The 20240-nt window shown below is 55.9% G+C and overlaps 1 protein-coding gene across 1 annotated transcript in view; it reads left to right on the top strand.

Annotated features, from left to right (window-relative positions):
- The first annotated feature begins 595 nt into the window (after nucleotides 1-595).
- CDH23 (cadherin-related 23) overlaps nucleotides 596-20240 on the top strand; it is a 381871-nt gene continuing 362226 nt past the window's right edge. Inside the window, exons 1-2 of the mRNA XM_005882725.2 lie at nucleotides 596-662; nucleotides 6618-6695. Coding sequence (XP_005882787.1) covers nucleotides 596-662; nucleotides 6618-6695 — 145 coding nt within the window. The remainder of the gene's footprint in view (nucleotides 663-6617; nucleotides 6696-20240) is intronic.

The raw sequence follows: 20240 nt of genomic DNA, 5'->3' as shown, positions 1-20240 counted from the left end.
CTTGCTGCCCCCTTTCAGAACTAATGTTTTGGGGTGACATGGTGGATATTTAAAAAACTACACACAAGAAAAAACATGCTTGCCAGGCTCTTAGGCTGGAGAGAGGCAGGGCAGTGGGCCTGACAAGCCCCTCATAGACGCCTGTCTTCCTGCCCAGCACCCACCTCCCAGCCCGTCCCCAAACTAACCAGGCTCCATCACTCACCCGGATGCTGCCCTGGAGGATGAAGGCGGCAGCTCCTCCTTCCACCCACTGGGCCCAGAACATGTCAGGATCCCACACTTGTGCCCACTGCTGAGCCTCACCCATGGCTGAGCAGCCACCTCCAAGGGCAAGGAGGGCATGTGCCCCCACCCCAGCCCAGTCACGCTCAGGCCGCCGTGTTACACCCAGGGTTGGACCATGATAAAATCAATGACGCAGACCCTCTCTTCTTTTCCGAGTCCCCACTCCTGCCCTGCCCCCATTTGAGTTGACTCCTTCTTTTCCCTTCTCCCTGGAGCTGCAGGGGCGGGAGGTGCTAGAGGGCCTTGAAGAACAGGCCCCCACCACTAGGCCGCTTCTCACGCCCTCCTTCTTGTGTCCCCAGGAGCCATGAGGTGCCACGTTGCCACCAGCTGCCACGTGGTGTGGCTGTTTGTGCTGATCTCTGGATGCTGGGGTAAGTTTAGTCCTTTCCCCCACAGCAGGCATGGGAAGCCAGGGCTGCAGGGTGTGGGGGCCGGCTGTGGGGTTGGCACTCTGGTGCAGGAATCGGGAGGGGACTGCTCTGGGACCCCGGAGATCACGCCTTGCAGTGTGACTGGTACACACTTCCCTCCTTGGGCCTGGGTTGCTCTGCAGCACTCTCAGGGCTGAAAATACCCACCCCCAGGGCCTGGGCCACTGGAGGCGATGGGAGGAGCCTTGAGAAATACTTGAGCTTTAAGGGAAGGAGGCATCTGTGACCATGAACCGTCCTTCTTCAGCCCAGTCTACTCAGTTTTCCAGCTGTCTTTTGAGCACCTACTGTGTGTGTCACCTGTGCCCAACTCTGGGGCGTGGAAGAAACGACTCGTTCTCAAGGAGTTCAGAGCCTAGTGGATTTACTAGACAACGCTAGGCTTTACTCTGCTGCAGGTGAAGGGAGTGGGGATAAAGGACAGAGAAGCCAGTCTGAAGGAAAGATGAATCGGGCCTGCGGGGATAGCAGACACTCAGCCAGGAGGGAGACACTTACTCTGCGCTTTAAGGACTGAGTTTTAAAATAGGGGAGCGGGAAGAAGGGACTCCTGCAGGTGGGGACCCCCTGAGCAAAGGCGTGGAGGTGAGGGGCCTCTTCTCTCTGCCGGGAGGACCAGCCCTCCTTCCCCTCTTCCCGGGTCAGGGCCAGCGCTAGTGCCCACCGAGGAGGCCAGGGCATTTGCCTGTCCTGGCCCCAGGATCAAACAGCTCTGGTCTGATCTGAAGGAAGGCCAGGACAGCAGGCACAGCTGGCACCGTGTCCCTGGGGGCCAGGGTGTCCTTGGGGAAGAGCTGTGGGCACGGTGTGCCTGGCGACAGGCAAATACATTCCTGAGGGAGGCCAGCTCATCTCCCACTCTAGGGAGCCGGGCGCCTCTGTAGGAAGCCACAGCCGCAGCTTGTTGGGGTGACACTGGCATCCTGATGCCTGGAAGTCCCCTGATGGTCCCCTCTCCTGGCCTCCGGGCTTGGAGGGATCTCTGCTGGAATGCTCCTGCGATGGGGAGCTCACTCCCATCCCGGCAGCCAGGTTACGGCACAGTCACAGAGACTCTCCGGGCGGAGCTGGAAGGGGTCTCAGACCTTCTCAACTGTGGGCCCACTTTTCAGGGGAGAAACTGATGCTTTGAGAAGCAGCTGGCCCAGGTCACTCAATTGAGGGTTCAGCTGCTCTTCGATGCAGGTCTCTGATCCTTCACAGGGGCTTTTGTCAAGACACACACCACCCCCTGCCTACTCCCCCCAGGGGAGACCTTATTGGGGGGTACCTTCTGGGTTTGCTAGAAGGTGGCAATCAGGACCCTTTGCTTAGCCTCCTGTGACCTTGGACACTCATGCCCCCCCAGCACATATGTAACCCCCCCAGCATATAAGTAACCCCAGCATATATGTAAAATCCCCCAACACATATGTAACCCCCCCAGCATGTATGTAAAATCTCCCCAGCATATATGTAACCCCCCAGCATATATGTAAAATTCCCCAGCATATATGTAACCCCCCCAGCATATATATAAAATCCCCCCAGCATATATGTACCCCCCAGCATATATGTAAAATTCCCCAGCATATATGTAACCCCCCCAGCATATATATAAAATCCCCCCAGCATATATGTACCCCCCAGCATATATGTAAAATTCCCCAGCATATATGTAACCCCCCCAGCATATATATAAAATCCCCCCAGCATATATGTACCCCCCAGCATATATGTAAAATTCCCCAGCATATATGTAACCCCCCCAGCATATATATAAAATCCCCCCAGCATATATGTACCCCCCAGCATATATGTAAAATTCCCCAGCATATATGTAACCCCCCCAGCATATATATAAAATCCCCCCAGCATATATGTACCCCCCAGCATATATGTAAAATTCCCCAGCATATATGTAACCCCCCCAGCATATATATAAAATCCCCCCAGCATATATGTACCCCCCAGCATATATGTAAAATTCCCCAGCATATATGTAACCCCCCCAGCATATATATAAAATCCCCCCAGCATATATGTACCCCCCAGCATATATGTAAAATTCCCCAGCATATATGTAACCCCCCCAGCATATATATAAAATCCCCCCAGCATATATGTACCCCCCAGCATATATGTAAAATTCCCCAGCATATATGTAACCCCCCCAGCATATATATAAAATCCCCCCAGCATATATGTACCCCCCAGCATATATGTAAAATTCCCCAGCATATATGTAACCCCCCCAGCATATATATAAAATCCCCCCAGCATATATGTACCCCCCAGCATATATGTAAAATTCCCCAGCATATATGTAACCCCCCCAGCATATATATAAAATCCCCCCAGCATATATGTACCCCCCAGCATATATGTAAAATTCCCCAGCATATATGTAACCCCCCCAGCATATATATAAAATCCCCCCAGCATATATGTAAAATCTCCCCAGCATATATGTATCCCCCAGCATATATGTAATCCCCCAGCATATATGTAACCCCCCAGCATGTATGTAAAATGAAACAGGTGCTGAGAGCCCAGCTGCCTTCCCCAGTCGAGGTGGCATGTGCCTGGGCACCAGATGCACCCTCAGTGGGCACGAGGCAGCAGCACAGAGCCAGGGCTCCTGGGTCCCACCCGCTGCTCCCAGGGTCCCGTGGCGAGCTTCTTCGCTTCTCTGTAAAACAGGAGGGGCAGTAGGACTCTGCTCCTTGGTTGTAAAATGGTCAGAGGAGTTACCACGCATATCCAGCACTTAGCGTGATGCCTGGCACATGTTCTGTGCTAAGTAAGCGAGAGCTCTTTCATATCAGCTGTACCTTTTCCTAAGGGGAGCGAAATGCGACTCAGAAAGCACAAGTGAAGTAAGTGCCTGGGGCCACCCAGCAGGTCTCTGGCAAAACCAGCCAGCCTGCGGTCTAGCCTGCCTGGCATCGTGGGCACAGCCCCTCGCCCTGGTCCCCACCTGAAACAGCCAGCGCTCCTTCGGCATGGTGGGCAGGGGCTGACCTTAGGGACTGAAGGGCACCATCTTCTCACCGTGCCCTTTTGACACTTGCCTCCAACCCCGAGCACTCGCCTTGTCCCCCAGACTACACCCCAGGGCCTCCCCTTTGTTCCCAGCTGACCCCACGGCCCGGCTGATTTCTTCTCCCAACCCTGGTAGTCAGAGGTGGGTCAGGCTCAGGGACAGATGCCCCCTAGATGTCAGCCCCCCTTGTCAGCCTGTCGCCTTCTTACCCTTCTCTCCTCTGGCCTCTGTGCTCTAAGGCACTTCTTATTCTGCACCCGTGGGCCTGTAGGGGAGGCCAGAGCGAAGGCCTGGACAGGCCTCCTTGCCCCTCCTTGCTGGCGGGGCCAGGGAGCATCGCTGCATCGCTGGTCACAGAGGCAGTCTCCGGGCACTGGGCCTGAGGGCCCCTAACATAGGGCTGCGGGCCCCTCACCTGACATCAGCACATATGCCCACTCACACTCACACCCCCAGGGGCCTCAGAGCTCCCGAGGCAGTGGTTTTGCCTCTGGAGGACACAGCCTTCGTGCCTGAAAAGTGGTCTTTACAAGAACGAGCGATTTTTTGCCCCCTCCCAGTCCCCAGGTGCCACGCTGGCAGCTCAGGGCCACCCGCCAGGCCTCCAAGGGTGGCCGGCCTATTCCAAGAACACGAGCCCTGCTTGGTATGTGGCAGGCGATGCATGTCCCCTGCGCTCTGCCCAGCTGCCCGTGCAGAGCTCTCAGCGGCTGATTATCGGCAGGTCCTATAAGATCAAATTTAAAAATGAACCGATGCTGCTGCAGGCGATCTTTTCCTCGCTGGTTCCCCTCCCCCACCAGCCCAAGCCCGCCCCGAAATCTCTGGGCACCCCTGAGCCTTCTACCTTTGCTCAGTCCAAGGCCCCCACAGGGATCCAAAGCATTCCCCCTGGCCGAGCAGACAGCTCTGTTATTAATACCAATATTAGTAATAGCTACCATTTATCGAGTGCTTGCTGTGTGCTGGGGCATGGCGTTAAGCGCTTTATGTATGTAATCTCATTTAATCCTCGGGACAGCCATGATGCAAGTCCTATTATTATCACTGTTTTACACGTGCATAAACTGAGGCATGGGCCAGAGGCTCAGGGAGGCAGGAGGGGGAAGGGCCCCCTTGACTCCAGCCTTCTGTGAGCGGCCTCAGCGTTCTTGAGCCTGGCCCAAGCTCTGAGGCAGCCCACATCAGCAGAGGTGAGGGAGCGAGGGCGACACCCCTGCCCACATCCAGGGCGCCTGGACACCCAGGAGCTGCTATGGCAGGTGCTGCACCGCGAGGGCCCCCGCGAGAAGGATCAGCTCCCCCTGCCTCCTTCTGGCTGTTCCCCAATACCAACACCCAGTTCTCTGCACACCCACGGAGGGTCTCACCGTTTAGTTTTGACACCAACTACCTGACGTCCGCATCAGCTTCCACAGATTTAAGGTTGAGGCCCCTCTCAGGGGCCTGTCACAAGTCCCAGGCCCCCTGCACTTTTCACAACTGGCTCTAAATCGGAGGTTCCCATGACCTTTCCTTGGGTTAAGTTATCCAGGACGACGCACAGACCTCAGGGAAACCCCCCACTTCCATTTCCTGGTTTAATCTAAAGGCCACAGCTCCGGAGCCCCAGGTGGAAGACATGCACAGGACGAGGTTCGGAGCTCTGTGCCCTGTCTAGGCGCCGCCACGTTGGCACATGCTTGTGTCCAGCCAGTCTTGCTGGTGACCAGCCCCATCTTGGGGCTACCCAGAGGCTCCACCCAAGTCACCTCAATGGCATAAACTCAGCTGTGGTCAAAGGACTGCCTTATGACTAACAAGACATCCCGTCCCTCCGGAACTTCCAAGGGTTTTGGGAATCTGTGCTGGAAACTGGGACCGACACCAAATATATTCCTTATGGTGCCACACTGTGGAGGGCCATGCGAAGGGGCGAAGGGGACAGGTGAAGCCAGCCTCAGGGAGTTTCTGTGTGTGTGTGTGGAGGGAGGGGGGGATTGTGGTGTGGGGGGCTCTTTGTGGATGTGAAATTCCTCAGGCCATGCAGGTATCACCCTGACCCCTTCTGGTACCAGCCCCACTCTGAGGTGTCACAGAGTCATACAGGCTTAACTGCCCAGGATTCCCATGCGGCCTGCCGCTTACTAACTGCACGACTCTGGGCTAGTTCATACGTATCTTCTCTAAGCCTCGTTTCCACAACAGAAAAATGGGGCTATGATGGCACCCACCATACCACGAGGATTGATGGAGACGGTATAGTGACTGGTACAGAGATGGGGTCCATAGATGGCAGCCATCCTCCTCCTCCTCATCATCATCATTACTACTACTACTACTGTTATTATCATCATTTACAGAGGGCCTCTGGATGCCACACCCTTTCCTGGCACCAGGGTTGTGGCAGTCAGCAAAGCAGACCGCCCTTGTCCTTGCCAGCTCACATCCCATCTGGTCTGGAGCTGGGCTGCCCACTAGAAATACAATGCGAGTTAGGTGTGTGGTTTAACATTTTCCAGGAGCTGCATTAGAAAAGAAACGGGTGAAATTCGTTTTAATAATATATCTTAACCCGATATATCCATAATGCGATCAGTTCAACACGTAATCAATATAGAAGATGAATGAGGCATTTTACACTCACTTTTCTTACAAAGTCTTTGAAAACCTGTGCGCATTTTACACTTCAGCACAGCTCACTGTGGACCAGGGCTCGATAGCCTCCATAGCTGGTGGCCTCGCTGAGGGTCCGTTTGCCTTGAGGAAGGCGGCCATGGCAGTGGACAGATGCAGTGCCCACTGCAGCCCAGCCACTCTCTGTCCCCTTGGAGAATGCATGAAGCTGGCAGACGGGTACTTGACTGACACTCTTGTCCTCTGACTTCCAGGCCAGGTGAACCGGCTGCCCTTCTTTATCAACCACTTCTTCGACACGTACCTACTGATCAGCGAGGACACGCCTGTGGGTGAGTTGACCCAGGGCTAGTGGGCATCTGGGTGGCATGAGGTGGGCTCCTTTCCCACAAGTGAAGGTGATCTTAGAGCCTGAGACCATCTTCTACCCATTATTGGAGCCTCCTCCATGGCATCCCTGATGGGCGTTCCTATGGCTTCTGCTTGGGGCACTCAGCATTTCCCATGGTGGCTCATTCCAACAGAGGGGGATTCTAAGTATCAGAGAGGCTAGCATACTGAGCCCAAGTTGCTTGACTTTCGCTTCTGCATGAGTTTTGTCCTACAAAATGGTTATTTTCCTCTTTCTTGTGAAAATTTGAAGATGGAAGCTGTTGCAGACTTTGTTTTATAGCCTTTTGAACTTTTCTGGGATTACTGTATTTCCTGCATTGAGTATGCCTGTTTCTGTCATTAGAAAAAAAAATGAACTATTTAGTAGGTGATCGTAAGCATCCTGGTGTTCACCCCTCGCCTCCCCCCAGCCCCCAGCTTACCACCTCATCACCCTGGTCCGTCCTCATGGGCCCCCTCCCGAGGACCTGGCTCCTACACCTGTAGCTGGGGATCTGCATGCACAGCCCCATGGCCTTAGTTCAGCTCTGGGGACCCAGAAGTCTCTCAGGAAATGGGAATTGAATGGAATGAAGTGTCTTGCAGCTGTTCTGACAGGCAGGCAGTCTTTCCTGTGAGCATTGTGCAAACACAGTGCCTGGAAAGGTCCCGCCCACCTCCACAACACCCTCTCCCCCGTCCTCTCGTTCTCACAGGTGTCATTTCAGGGAAAATGCCTGTAATCTGGGGCTTCTTACGCGAGTGGAGTTATGTGCCAGGAGCTGCGTACAAGGGGTCAGCATGGCCCATCCGTCTGGCGCATCATTTGTACTTAGAAACGAAGCAGGTGACTTGGAGAGTGGAAGGGTGTTAAGATATTTACCTAATAGGTAATTTAAAACACTTTTATATAAAACCAAATGCAGGTGCTTGAAGTGGGAAGCCTTAGGGGGCCCCAGACTTCCCCTGCTGTCTGTAGGGGCATGCGCACAGCCCCTGAAGAGGCCTTGCCTTCCACTCTTCCTCATAGAGCTTTTCTGCAGGTGGGTGCTGGGCACAGCAGGTAGCAGGAGTGTTTCCGACTGCTGTGGTGATGATCCCCATGGCCCAGGAACGGTTCATTTCTAGGGACGGGGGTCGGGGATGGGGGCTCTGCGGTCACTCCTTTGGTGACTAGCAGCCTCCATGGATGCCACTGTGAGGCTGAATCTGGGGACTCAGGTTTGGGGATCTGGGTGTTTGAAGGGCTACCTAGGGAAGTGGTTGCCCGCCTCTCTGGAATGTTCTTCCAGAGGTTTTGCCCACTTCTGGGGGCTGGAGAAGGTTCGTGCTAGCCCCTTGGAGACCTTGCCGAGCTGTTTCCTCCCCTCTGGCTTGGATCGCGGATGTCTGTGGGCTCCTGGATTCATCTGTGGCTCCTCCCCACACTCAGGCCTGGCAGGGGCTGGCACGGAGCCAGCAGAGTAGGCGCCCAGCACACATGTGTAGGTGGCCAAGTGAATGTGAGCAGCATTTGTCACTATAGGGGCTCTCCCTTTTTTGGTTCATTCATCAGTTCATCAGATAGATAGGTGCCAGACCTGGGTGCCGTGGGCCCAGAGAGGGCTAAAGAAATCAGTGTCATGGGCAATAGGGGCTGAGCTGGGTATGTGGCTAAGTCCCAGTGAGTGATTGAAGGAGGAGGGTGGTGTCTCGGGGGTAGGGCAGAGGTGGGAGGCTGTGGAAGAGGTTTTTGGGAGGCGGTGACAGTTGAGCAGAGTTCTGAAAGAGTCCCTTCTCATTACTTCACACACTATTTCCTGTGGCTGATTTTCTTAAGTATTTTGTTTTTTAACCTCATCCACCTGGAGAGCCCTTTGTTGTGGAGAGAATATACTTAGGACAGGTGGGTCACTGAGGCAGAGGTGTGGCCAGCCACTGACCGACCAGAGCTGCTGGCCAGGGGAGGTGAAGGCCCCTCTCAGGTGAGCCGTGCTGGCTTCATCACCTGGTCTGTGACTCCACATTGCCCTGCCCAGGCCTGAAGGTGGGGTCCTCAGAGGCCCGTGGTGCAGGGAAGGTGATGGGTGGAGTGGGGTGGACGTTGTTTGGCCAGCGCTGACAGTGACAAGGAAGCCCCCAGCAGGCCCCGATCTAGCACCTTTGACTCAGGCTCTGGATCGTCTTCTGCAAATGCTGGCATCGATCAGCCTCCAGGAGCGACTCCCAGGACTCAGCCCATGAAGGCTACACTTGGCAGTGGCAGCATGGTGTCCGTCTGTGCAGTGGGGGTCGATCATGACTCTAGGGGGCTGTGGGAGAGAGAGAGGACTCAGTGAACTGGAAGACAGCTCTGCTCATCTCTCTGGGCAGGAGCTGGGTCCTGAGCTGGCCCAGCAGCCTCCTGGCCCCCTCCCTTCTTTTTGTATCAGCAGAGGGCAGCGCAGCTCTGGCCTGAAAGTCAGGAACCTGGTTTCTTCTGTTCCCTGCTGTGTGACCTTGGGCACAGCACTGCCCCTCTCTGGGCCTCCACCTTCCCATCTCACCAGTGAGAGGGCATTGAAAAGATGGACCCATTGGTCTTGGTCTTGGCGGCCCAGCTGGCCCCAGTGTCTCTGGGTCCTTAGATGAGACAGCCTGGAGAACTCCACTGAGTGCCATCACCTACATGGATGGCCCTGGGCCATTCATAGGGTGGATGTGGACTCACGTGAACATGGCAGGGTGCAGGCCTCTGACCAGCAGTGGCCAGGGTGAGAGTGAGGGTTAAAACATCTTGTCCAGGGGACTGGCCCTTTGCCTGCCATGTGGAATGGGGTGGCCTAGAGATGCGACTTTGAGATTTGGCTCTCACTAACCCTTTGCTTTCTGAAGCTCAGTGTTCCAATCTGCAAAATGGGGATGGAGTAGCCCCATCTCTGGATTATTGGTGTATTTGCATATGATACTGTTAACTGTGGCCAGGGATGGCTGTATGGGCTGCCCTGCCAGCCACGGGCTTGCAGGGGGGACAAACAAGCACATGGATGAGCTGGGTCCAGTGGGGTGGTCAATACCAATGGCCAGCGGCATAGCCCAAGCCAGTCAGAAATTGTCAGCTCACGGGAGGAGGCGGTCAGTGTTGTGGGCAGGCCAGACTCCCAGCTCTGGGGCCGATCATCCCCTTCTGCCTGGACACCCAATGGTGGGGAGTCATCATCTTACGAGGCAGCTCCTTTTTGTGGGTTAGTTCTGAGAACAAAAAGTTCTTCCGGATACTCTTATGAAACCTGTCTCCCTGCCACTCCTGCCCATTGAATGACCACTGAAGCCTTCTAGAAAAATAACAACAGAACATATGATGTACAATATATGTGGAGAATATCCTATATAATAAAATCCTAATATGCAAATCAACCGAACGGCGGAATGGCTGGTCACTATGACACGCACTGACCACCAGGGGGCAGATGCTCAACGCCGGAGCTACCCACTGGTGGTCAGTGTGCTCCCATAGGGGGCGGGCTCACAGCTGGTGAGCGCAGAGGCAATGGCTGGAGCTTCTCCCGCCTCTGCGGCAGTGCTAAGGACCCCTCGGGGGATGTCCAACTGCCGGCCCCGAGGGGTCGCAGACTGCGAGAGAGCGCAGGCTGGGCTGAGGGCCCCTCCCCCCCGCAGTGCATGAATGTCATGCACCGAGGCTCTAGTATTATTATAATGATGTTTACTGAGTGCTCAAGGCAGTGTCCTCCGTGTTGTAATTAGTTCATTTTTAAGATTCCTTTTACGAATCGGAGGTAGAGTTCGGCTGCGTCAGTATGTAGTTTCTGTGACTGCTCTCCCGGGTTAAAGAACAGGACGTCCATCCTGACAGCGGGCCGTGGCCCCGTGCCCAGGAGCGGAATGGGAGGGCACAGCGAGGCCATCTGAAACCCTCGCGGAGGCTGCTTGTTCTGTTACTATCTCCTCACCTATCTCAGGTTCCAATTCCCTCTGCGTGATGTTCTTTCTGAAGACCATCTCCCAGCCAGGGGAGACAGCAGCAAAATGAAGTCATTAAGTAGCTCTGTCCTCCCACCACCCTGGGCTGTTAACGCTCAGGGCCCCCTTGTCCCTGGGTGTCTTGCTCCAGACGTGCACATCAGTCGTTGGCAGCAGAGCCTGGCTTGGGTGGGGCAGAGCAAGGGCAGATCAAGGACTCGGTGTCTGGTCCGGCTCGTTGGCGTTGCCTACACCTTGGCCCTGGCTGTCAGCAGTGAATGGCCACATGGCACCTTTAGGGTGAAAGACAGGTGCTGCAAAGGTGCTGCCTCCAGGTTGCCTCCCGATTCCACTCCAGACTCGCCACCATATTGCTCATGTCAAGATCACCAGTGACCCCTGTGGCTAAGTGCAGTGGCTAGTTCTCGGGCCTTGTGACCTTTCAGAGATGATCTTTGTCTCCTCCAGGATGTCACCCCTCTGGCTGTTCCTTCTCAGTCTCCTTGGCTGCAGGCTCCACATCTCCTGGATTTCTTTGCATTGGCAGGCCCGGCCCAGCTCCTCTATCTATTCTTCATGTTCTCACTCCCATGTGATCTCTAGTCTCAGGGCGTCGGGTACGGTCTCTATGCTGATGACGCTGGGATGGCTGCCTTCTGCCTGGGCCTCCTCGCAGAGGAGATTCCAGACTCGTGTACCCACCTCTCCTCACCATTTCCACCTGGATGTCTAAGGGCTCTCTGCCTCAGCGTGTCTAAAGCTGAGTCCTGATCCTCCCCCCAAAACACCTGCCACCCCTGCAGCCTGTGCCATCTCAGGTAGTTGCACCTCTATCCTTCCAGTTGCTCAGGCCAGAAGCTTGGGGTCATCCCTGACTCTTCCCTTCCTCCCTCACCTCTCATTCAGTTCATCTGATGTCCTGTGGCTCTAGCTTCAAGATATTTCCAGAACCTTCTCACTTCCCACTCCTTCCTCAGCTACCCCCAGGGTCCAAGCTTGGGTTACCCAGGCTCCCTAATGGTCTCAGTGGTCTCCCTGCGGCAGCCTGTTCTCACCATAGCAGCTGAGTGATCGAGTGGTTCTTTGCAGCCTGGGACAGAGCCTGTCATCAGGTCGGCTCGAGTCCCCCCATCCCTCTGGGAACAAAAGCCAGCGTTCCTAAATGGCGTGAAGGCTGCTCGCAGTCCTGGCCCTGCTGCTCTCACACCTCCCCACTGCCCTCCCCCCTGGAGCGCTCCACGCCAGCCATGCTGGTCTCCTTGAGTTCCTTGGGCAGGAGAGGCAGGTTCTGACTTCTCAGCCTTTGCAGGAGCCGCTCCTGCCACTGGAACACGGCGGATGAGCCTGTGCTGGGCAGTCAGGTCAGAGGCCACCACCTCGGCGGCTCTCCAGGCAGGTTCAAGTGCGGCTTCCTTTCCTCTCTGTTAGTCCCAGCTGCAGTGCCGTTGTGACTCTGTTGCTCATCTGCCTCCCTGTTGCTCTGTGAATGCTTCCAGGCGGCCAGGGCCATATCTGTGTCCCCACGGCTCAGCCCCGTGCCCGGCTTGCATCTGGGGTTCGGGTGTCTTGAGGACAGGAATGGAGTCTGGAGTTGGTGAGCATGTGGGGGGATCTTTGAGCAAGGGCTGGGGATGGCTCCACGCCTGCTCACCATCCCTCCTGGAGTCTCAGGCCAGGCACTCCCCTCCCAAGGGCGTGTCAGGCGTGAAGTATTGGTGACAACAAGGATGGCTGCCCAGAGGGTGGGCCTCAGAGAACTTGTCCCCCAAACAGCACAGATGCTGGAAGTGCCAGGGTCGTGTTTTTATCACCCCAGCTGCCTGCGGAGGAGTTGCGTGTGGCATTTGCTGGAGACCCTCGGGGTGCCAAGCCCTGGGTGACTTCCAGGGAGGGACACAGCAGCAGCATGAAGTCCGGCCTGGAGGCACCACCTGAGCGAGGAGCCCTGAGAGGGGCGGAGGACTTCTGCTCCATCCACCTCAGCTGCCACCGATTCTCACGCCTTAGGTCCTGGAGGGGTGTTGTCCCTCGGGGCTGGCCACCGAGGTCACTCCTCCTACCCCAATTCTACGTACCTCCGGCCAGATGTCTCCCTGGCACCCACCACTCCCCAGAGGCGCCCTGCTTTCTGGCCCTGGTGACCCACGCAGCATCCTAGCACCTCCTGCGGCCTCACCACTGCCCCTCGCTGTGCTGTTCCCGGGCCAGGCGTGCCGTGAATTCCTACTCTTCTTTCAGGGCGGAGCTCAGATGTCAGCTGCTCTGCGAGGCCCGCAGCCTCCCCACCCCCTGTCTGCTTCGTGGTCGTCTCTGAAAGCTCTTAGCGAGTTCTGGCTTGCTATCTGTGTGTACCTCCCCCTTGGCTGTTCGTTTTCACTTATTACTTTTATTAATATCGACATTACAATTAATTATAATTTTCACATTTATATATAACCTAGGATTGGGAGCGATAATATTAGCGAGTGTTTATTGACTGCCAGCCTCCTGCCGGGCCTCGGTGAAGCATTTTCAATGCATGGCCTCCCATGGGCCTCACGGTGACTCTCACAGGTGTCCTCATCTCCACTTCACAGCTGAGCAGGCTGAGCCTGTGTGCCCTCTGTGCCAAGCACAGTGCCGGGTACAGAGGGGCTCAACAGATGCTGGTCAGATGAGCAGCAAGATGAAGGCAGGAATGAGAGGATGTGGAGGGTGAGTGTCTTGCCGATCCTCCTCCCCTTGTTCCCCTGTCCCTCTGTGCCACCGAGATGGGTGCCCACGGTGCCAGCTTCCCCAGGCAGACCCCCCAGCACTCCCAAAGCGTCTTGAGCCACAATTCAGATGGCAGTGCCCACGCTAATCACCTACACGACTGAATTAGTCTTGTCAGGAGCCATTAAGGCGGGAGCTGGGATTCATTAGGATGGATCGGGCCCAGGTAGCGCCTGGCACTGCTGCCAGTCGGTGCTGATTAATTTCTCTGCAAACCCCATCAATGCCCAGCTGTTTCGTCTGGACCCAGGGAGAGCAATTTTCAGTGGGCTGACCCCTCGTCGGCGGTCTCAGCAGATGGAGGAGCTGTGCCCCTGCGGGCACATGGACAGCTCCCTGCAGGGGCAGCCCCCATGGAGCACAGTGTGGGAGGCTGGCCTGAGTGGCAGGCTGTGTGGGCAGCAAACACTTGGGGATGGCGAGATGTCTGGGCATGGGATTCTGGAGAAGACGTGGAAGTGATGGGTGAGGGGGAGTCTGGGAGGTCTCGGTACCGAGTGTCTTGGAAGGGTCGGTCCTTCCTTCCCTGTGCCTTTCTCCCATTGTATCTTTAAAGGGAAGAAAGCATCTCTCAGGAGAGGATGGAGGCTGAGAATGACTTTTCTCTTAACCAGAGAGTTCCTTAGGACTGACACAGGGGGCAGGGGCCCCTGGTACCCTAGAGCAGTTCCTCAGCAGGGAATTGTAGGGCTAGGGAGATGTGGATGTGAGGAGTCCCGTGGGTCCCAGCATCAGCTGGGTGTGTGCTCTGAGCATGGCTTGGTCTTTTCTGCCAACCGCCTGTACAGAGGCAATATAGCCAAGAGCCAATAATAATACAAAAAATAGAGTATGTTAGACAATAATAAGTGCAAAGGAGAAATTATCATCTCTGGTTGAAGTTAAGGTCAGTGGGAGACAGGGGGCTGTAATAGCCTGAATTTGCACCTCACTTTGACACCACCCCCCCATCCTCAAGGCTCTTCATAGGGCCTATGATGAACTATCTCTGGTTGAAGTTAAGGTCAGTGGGAGACAGGGGGGCTGTAATAGCCTGTATTTTGCACCTCACTTTGACACCACCCCCCTATCCTCAAGGCTCTTCATAGGGCCTATGATGAACCCCTACAGCCTCCTGTAGGACAATTTGATGACCACTGTCTTAGTCAAACACTCCCATCTTACAGATGGAGAAACTGAGGCCCAAGACGGGGAGCTTGCCCAAGGGCCCCCGCGAATTACTGTTGGATTCCAGACTGAAGCCTGCCCTGAATTCACACACCAGCTACAGAAGGGGTTCAAAGGGGCTCTGCCCGTGCAGGCACGTGCTGCCTCGGGGCCTGGGGAAGAAGGGCATCTCGGGTTGATGGGGTGAGAGTTTAGGACATAGTTTGAAGAAAGGGCTCCAGGTGCCTCTCAGCTTTTACAGTCTTGGGGTAGGGAAGTAAGGGAAGTAAGGTTAGCCCAGAGGCTCCCTGGGGGACATTCAGGCTGGAGGGGGCATGGTTTTAGAGGAAGGAGGTGATCCACTATCTGTCCAGATGATCAGATGCTGGGACCCAGGGGCAGTGGCCCTAGGTTCTTATCGCCATCACAGAGCAGGGACTTTACTCTTCCTTCTGAGAGGTGGGGTGATGACTCTCAGGACCCCTGGAAGGGCCTGGATGCTTCTGTGGCCTTGCCCCCTCTGCCTTCCTCCAGGGCAGCACTGACCCTCAAAGAGGGAGACAGGACAGATTAGTGCCCTCTGGCCCTCTTGAGGGATCTGATGGGCTGTAGCCACTCTCAAGAGGCTCCTGCCTGGGCCCATGTACAGCCCCAGCTGTGGACTGGCCCTCAACACAGGAGCGGGGGTCGGGTGGGTGTTTTGGATGCAGCCATAATAACGCTAATGATAACGATGATGTGCCACCTGTCGTGCAGGCAGACTGTTAATGACCCGCACTTCACACCTGTGCCAGGCCGTGCTGGGGAGTGGGGTAGGGACGCACACATGAGAGATCACTGGGAAAATGGCACCTATCTTTCATCACGCACCTACTCTGTGTCTAGCTAAGCTCCTCCTACAATCGCTTCATTGAATCCTAAGAGCAAACCGAGGAAACGGGCCACGTAACCTCCATTAGACGCTGAGGACGCAGAAGCTCCGAAAGGACCACTTGCACAGGGTCACACATCTTGGATAGGATGGAAATTGGACTTGAACCTAGTGCCACCTGCCCCCAAATCCTGTGCCCATAACCACATCGCGGGGATTCTGTATGTAGGTCATTGCTTTCAAGAAGCCCCAGTTTGGTGTGGAGAACCCCAGGCAAGTGGGAGCATGGGCTACGTATTATAGAGGCAGGAGTTTGTGCTGGGCCCGGGGACGGAGGAGGTTTCATAGTAGAGGTGGCATTGAGTGGCCAGGCTTTAAGGGGCTGAAGCCACAGGAGAAGCATTTCAGAAGCGACCGATAGTGGGGTAGATGGTTTGTGTTGTGTTTCAGAGGGCAGGAATAGGTGGTTGTGCTTAAAAATAAAAATAATGACAGCAATCACTCAGTACTTGTGTTTTACTAGTTAGACGGCCTGCAGGATCTCGTTGAATCCTTAGCAGCGGTGCTGGCGTGTCTGTTAATGTTATGAGCCCCGTGTTACAGGTTCAGAGACAGCAAGCAAGCTGCCCAAGCTTCCACAGCCCAGTCAGGATTTGAATTCCAAGAGTTCAAACTCCAACGTCACAAACTTACTACCCCACGGTGCTGCTTCTCGGGATTGTGTGGGTCTGTCCTCAGTCTGTCACCGAGGAAAGGGCCTCAGTGACCAAGGTCCACACTAGAGAGGTGCTGGGTCAGGGGCAGCTGCTCCCAGGCTGGGAGAGTGGCCAGCCAGCTTGGCCTGGGAGCAGAGACCCCGGGCTGGGCCAGGCGCCCGGGTCCAGGCCTGGCTCTGTTCCCACATAGCTGTGTGAGCTTGGGCAGGTGGATTTCCCCCGGGCCTCGCTTCCCTGCATCGCTCAGAAGACGCCAGTCCTCGATGGTGTACTGCACAGAGGTGGTATTACTGCTGAGCAATGAATGGGGGAAAGTAGAGGAGAGTGAGAGAGTAACCCGGTTGCTTGCTCTTGGGCTTGCTGGGCCTTTTCCAGTGAGCAGCGGTGAAAGAATGGGGGAGTGGCCAGCTGAGCTGTGGCCAGGCAGCAAGCACCTTCTTAGGGGGGTGGCAGATGAACCTGGCTCAGCCGTGTCCATAGGTGAGCATGTGCCGAGCTTGCAGCCAACTGGGAACACTGGGGCTCCCTGGGAACCAGCTGAAGGTGTAATTTACAAGAGCTGAAAACCCTCCAGCTGGTTGGGGAGAGGGTGGCAGGCAGCGCCAACTTTGAACCTGTCATCACTCTCCTGCCCCAACGGTTCTTTACATGGCTCACGGGACCTATGAGCCTGACTGTCCGACTACAGTTTAGCCCGGAATAGGAGGTCAAGTCTTGCTGTCAGCACTTGACCAAGAAAGGATTTGGACACCCAGGAAAGTTGTCCATTGGTGCAAGGATCGCCTTGAAGGTCCCCATCTGTGCAGAGTACATCAAACGCTGGGAGGGGAAGTGCAAGTTACACAGCTCTACTACTTACGAGCTGTGTAACCCCCAGCAAGTCCCTGGGCCTCTCCGAGCCTCCTTTTCTTCCCCTGGAAATGGGGATGATTGTACTTGTTCAGCTGACTTCACAGCGAGCTTCATGAAGGAGCTTTGAAAACTGAATTGCTGTACAAACGGCAGACATTTTAATAGAACCATTTGTCTTTAAGTGCTTCCTCTTCCGAGAAGCCCTCCATTGCATTTTAAGCAGGGGTGGACTGTTTCACCGACTACTTATCCTCTCTCTGCCTCAGTTTACTGATTTGGAAGATGGGCATGATGATCACACTGTGTATACTCATAGTATTGTGGTGAGACTCATAATACTCATAGTATTCTATATAATAAAGAGCTAATATGCTAATTAGACTGAACAGCAGAACGACTGTCCGGACGAAGCCGGAGCTGCAAGGGGCTGTGTGGGCTGGCCGAGGCAGCTGGGGCTATGAGGGCCGAGCCCCTTGCACGAATTTTGTGCATTGTGCCTCTAGTTATTATATAAGTTAAGTTGGGGCATATGGAACTGTGCTTGGCACTAATAGAAGTTAACTATCATGTTATCCTTGACTAGTGCTTTCCAACTGGGTGAGAAACAGCTTGGGACAGGAATGATGCCCTAAGTCAGGGGTGGGGAACCTTTCTTCTGCCAAGGGCCATTTGGATATTTATGACATAATTCTCGGGCCAAATGATTTCTCGGGCCTTATACAGCCCGTGGGCCGGACATTTGGCAGGGCCAGACCAAATGATTTCTCAGGCCTTCTACAGCCCGTGGGCCGGACGTTCCCCACCCCTGCCCTGAGTGACCAAACCCCACTTGCCCAACACATGGATATTTGGTATGTCCTATGCATTACTCCTCCAAGGGGCGTTTTCACTCTTCAGCTGGGAGAGACTGAGTGGCCCCAGGTCCACCTTCCAGCCTGACCAGGAAGCCACTGGCACAGCTGTCTGCCAACAAGTGGTGCAGGCGCTGGGTGGGCAGCTCCCATCTCACCAGGCAATGAGCGCCTCCCGCCTAGTGATGGGCTGTCCGCCTCCTGCTGCTGCTCCCCGTTCATCTGGTCTCCCTAGAGCGCCAGGAGTCAGGCTGTCCCTCTTCACACGATGGCTACCCAGGCTCTGAAGACAGAGGCCTGCCCCGCATCTGCTCATCTCTACTCTGGAGGCCCCGGCTCCTGTAGCCCCCCCTTGGACTCAGGACAGACTTTGCTCACGTTCTCCCTCCTGGTCACCCTCCGCTGTGCCAGGCACGGCACTAAGGCGTGCTTGTGTTGCTCCTCTCATGGAGGAGGTGGTTACTAAGCCCATTTACTGATGAGAAAACCGAGGCTTAGAGAGGTTGCCTCCTGCCAGAGGGGGGACCCCACTTTCAGGCAGGGCTGGGTTCAAGCCCGGGCCTTTCTTCCTCTGTGGCCAACGCTCTACTCTGTAGGCGCGTAGATCAGAGGAGGCGGACAGAGAACCTCCCAACCCCAGGGCTGGTATGGGGTCCTCACCACCATCTCTGGCCTCTCTTCTGATGCCTTATTCAGCCTCAATACTACAGTGTATGGAGGGGACAAGACCTCCAAGCTCTGGTCCCTCTGCCCCCTCGCCCATGCCTTAGCTGCCCCCACACTCAGGTGTCAGGGGCTGCCCGTGGGCCCTCCTTCCCCCGGGCTCTCTGGGCAGCAGGACTCTGGGTGGGGGACCCTGGCACTTCCTAGGATTGATTTGGCCTTTGAAGAGGATAATTCAAGAAGAATATGCCGGCGTCCGGCTGGAGTGAGATGGAGGGATTATTGAGTGTTGAACCTGCTTCGCCGCATCAGCTGCTTTATGAGCTCTCCAGAGAAACCCTATGTTGTGGATAACTCAGCCCTGACAGGCAGGGAGGTGGCGTCTGTCTCCCGCATTCCTGGGCGAGCTGTCTGGGTGCGCCTCGCTCACCTCATCTGGGTGCCCAGAGCGGCTTCTGGCCTCATTGCAATGAAGGTCATTGTCCCTCCCCAACTTGTTCATCCTATGCTGCCCCAGACACGGGGTAAGGGCAGCGGTGCTCCCCTGGTGGGTTCTTGTGCTGGACTCTGGCTCCAGGCTGCCTTAGGCAGTCCAGGTAGCAGGGAGGTGAGTGGGTCAGAGCCTGTGGACAAATCTCTTTGACCTCTGGCAGCCTTTTACCCCCAGGGGCAGCCCAGCCCCATCGCTAGGGACACGGCCTCAGCAGGGGCAGCCCAGCTCCATCGCTAGGGACATGGGCTCATCAGGGGCAGCCCAGCCCCATCGCTAAGGACATGGGCCTCTTCAGGGGCAGCCCAGCCCCATCGCTAGGGACATGGGCTCTTCAGGGGCAGCCCACCCCCATCGTTAGGGACATGGGCCTCATCAGGGGCAGCCCAGCCCCATCGCTAGGGACATGGGCCTCAGCAGGGGCAGCCCAGCCCCATCGCTAGGGACATGGGCCTCATCAGGGGCAGCCCAGCCCCATCGCTAGGGACATGGGCCTCATCAGGGGCAGCCCACCCCCATCGTTAGGGACATGGGCCTCATCAGGGGCAGCCCAGCCCCATCGTTAGGGACATGGGCCTCTTCAGGGGCAGCCCAGCCCCATCGTTAGGGACACAGCCTCATCAGGGGCAGCCCACCCCCATCGTTAGGGACATGGGCCTCATCAGGGGCAGCCCAGCCCCATCGCTAGGGACACGGCCTCAGCAGGCTGCCAGGCTCCTCGGCAGGCCAGAAGGGGTCTGTGGTTCAGGGACTCTGTACACCATGGGGGTGTTGTTCTCATGGAACCAGCCTCGCCCGATGATGACACACAAGGGCATGAGGTCAGGGAACAGGCAGCTCAGCTCAACTCCCGTTCCTCGGCTTTGTCCTCATCGGGCCCTCCTGCAGCCCCAAGGCCTTCCAGGGGCCACCCAGGGTGGGCCAGGCAACAGACCAAGTTGTAAACTCTTCGAGGGCAGGGAGTGTGTCTCAGGCCTTGCTAAGGGTTTGCCTGGGGCGTGCAGTAGACTGACAGTGAGCACCAAGGGCCTGCCGTCCTCAGGGTCCCCTGTGGAGCCTGGCAGGGGGAGTGGAGCACAGGTGACACGCATGCCGTGTGTCATGGCTTGGCTGTCTGTCCCAGCCCAAGAGCACGTTTAGTTCTGGGCTGTGACACCCTTAGGTCACGAAAGTCATACTGAGGGAAAGGCATCCAGAGGGGAAACGACAGGGAGGCAAACTGC

The sequence above is a fragment of the Myotis brandtii genome, unplaced genomic scaffold (genome assembly GCF_000412655.1).
Source record: "Myotis brandtii unplaced genomic scaffold, ASM41265v1 scaffold735, whole genome shotgun sequence".
Taxonomy (NCBI): domain Eukaryota; kingdom Metazoa; phylum Chordata; class Mammalia; order Chiroptera; family Vespertilionidae; genus Myotis; species Myotis brandtii.
Note: the sequence above shows the minus strand (reverse complement) of the source record. Positions and strands in the feature narration are given on the sequence as shown.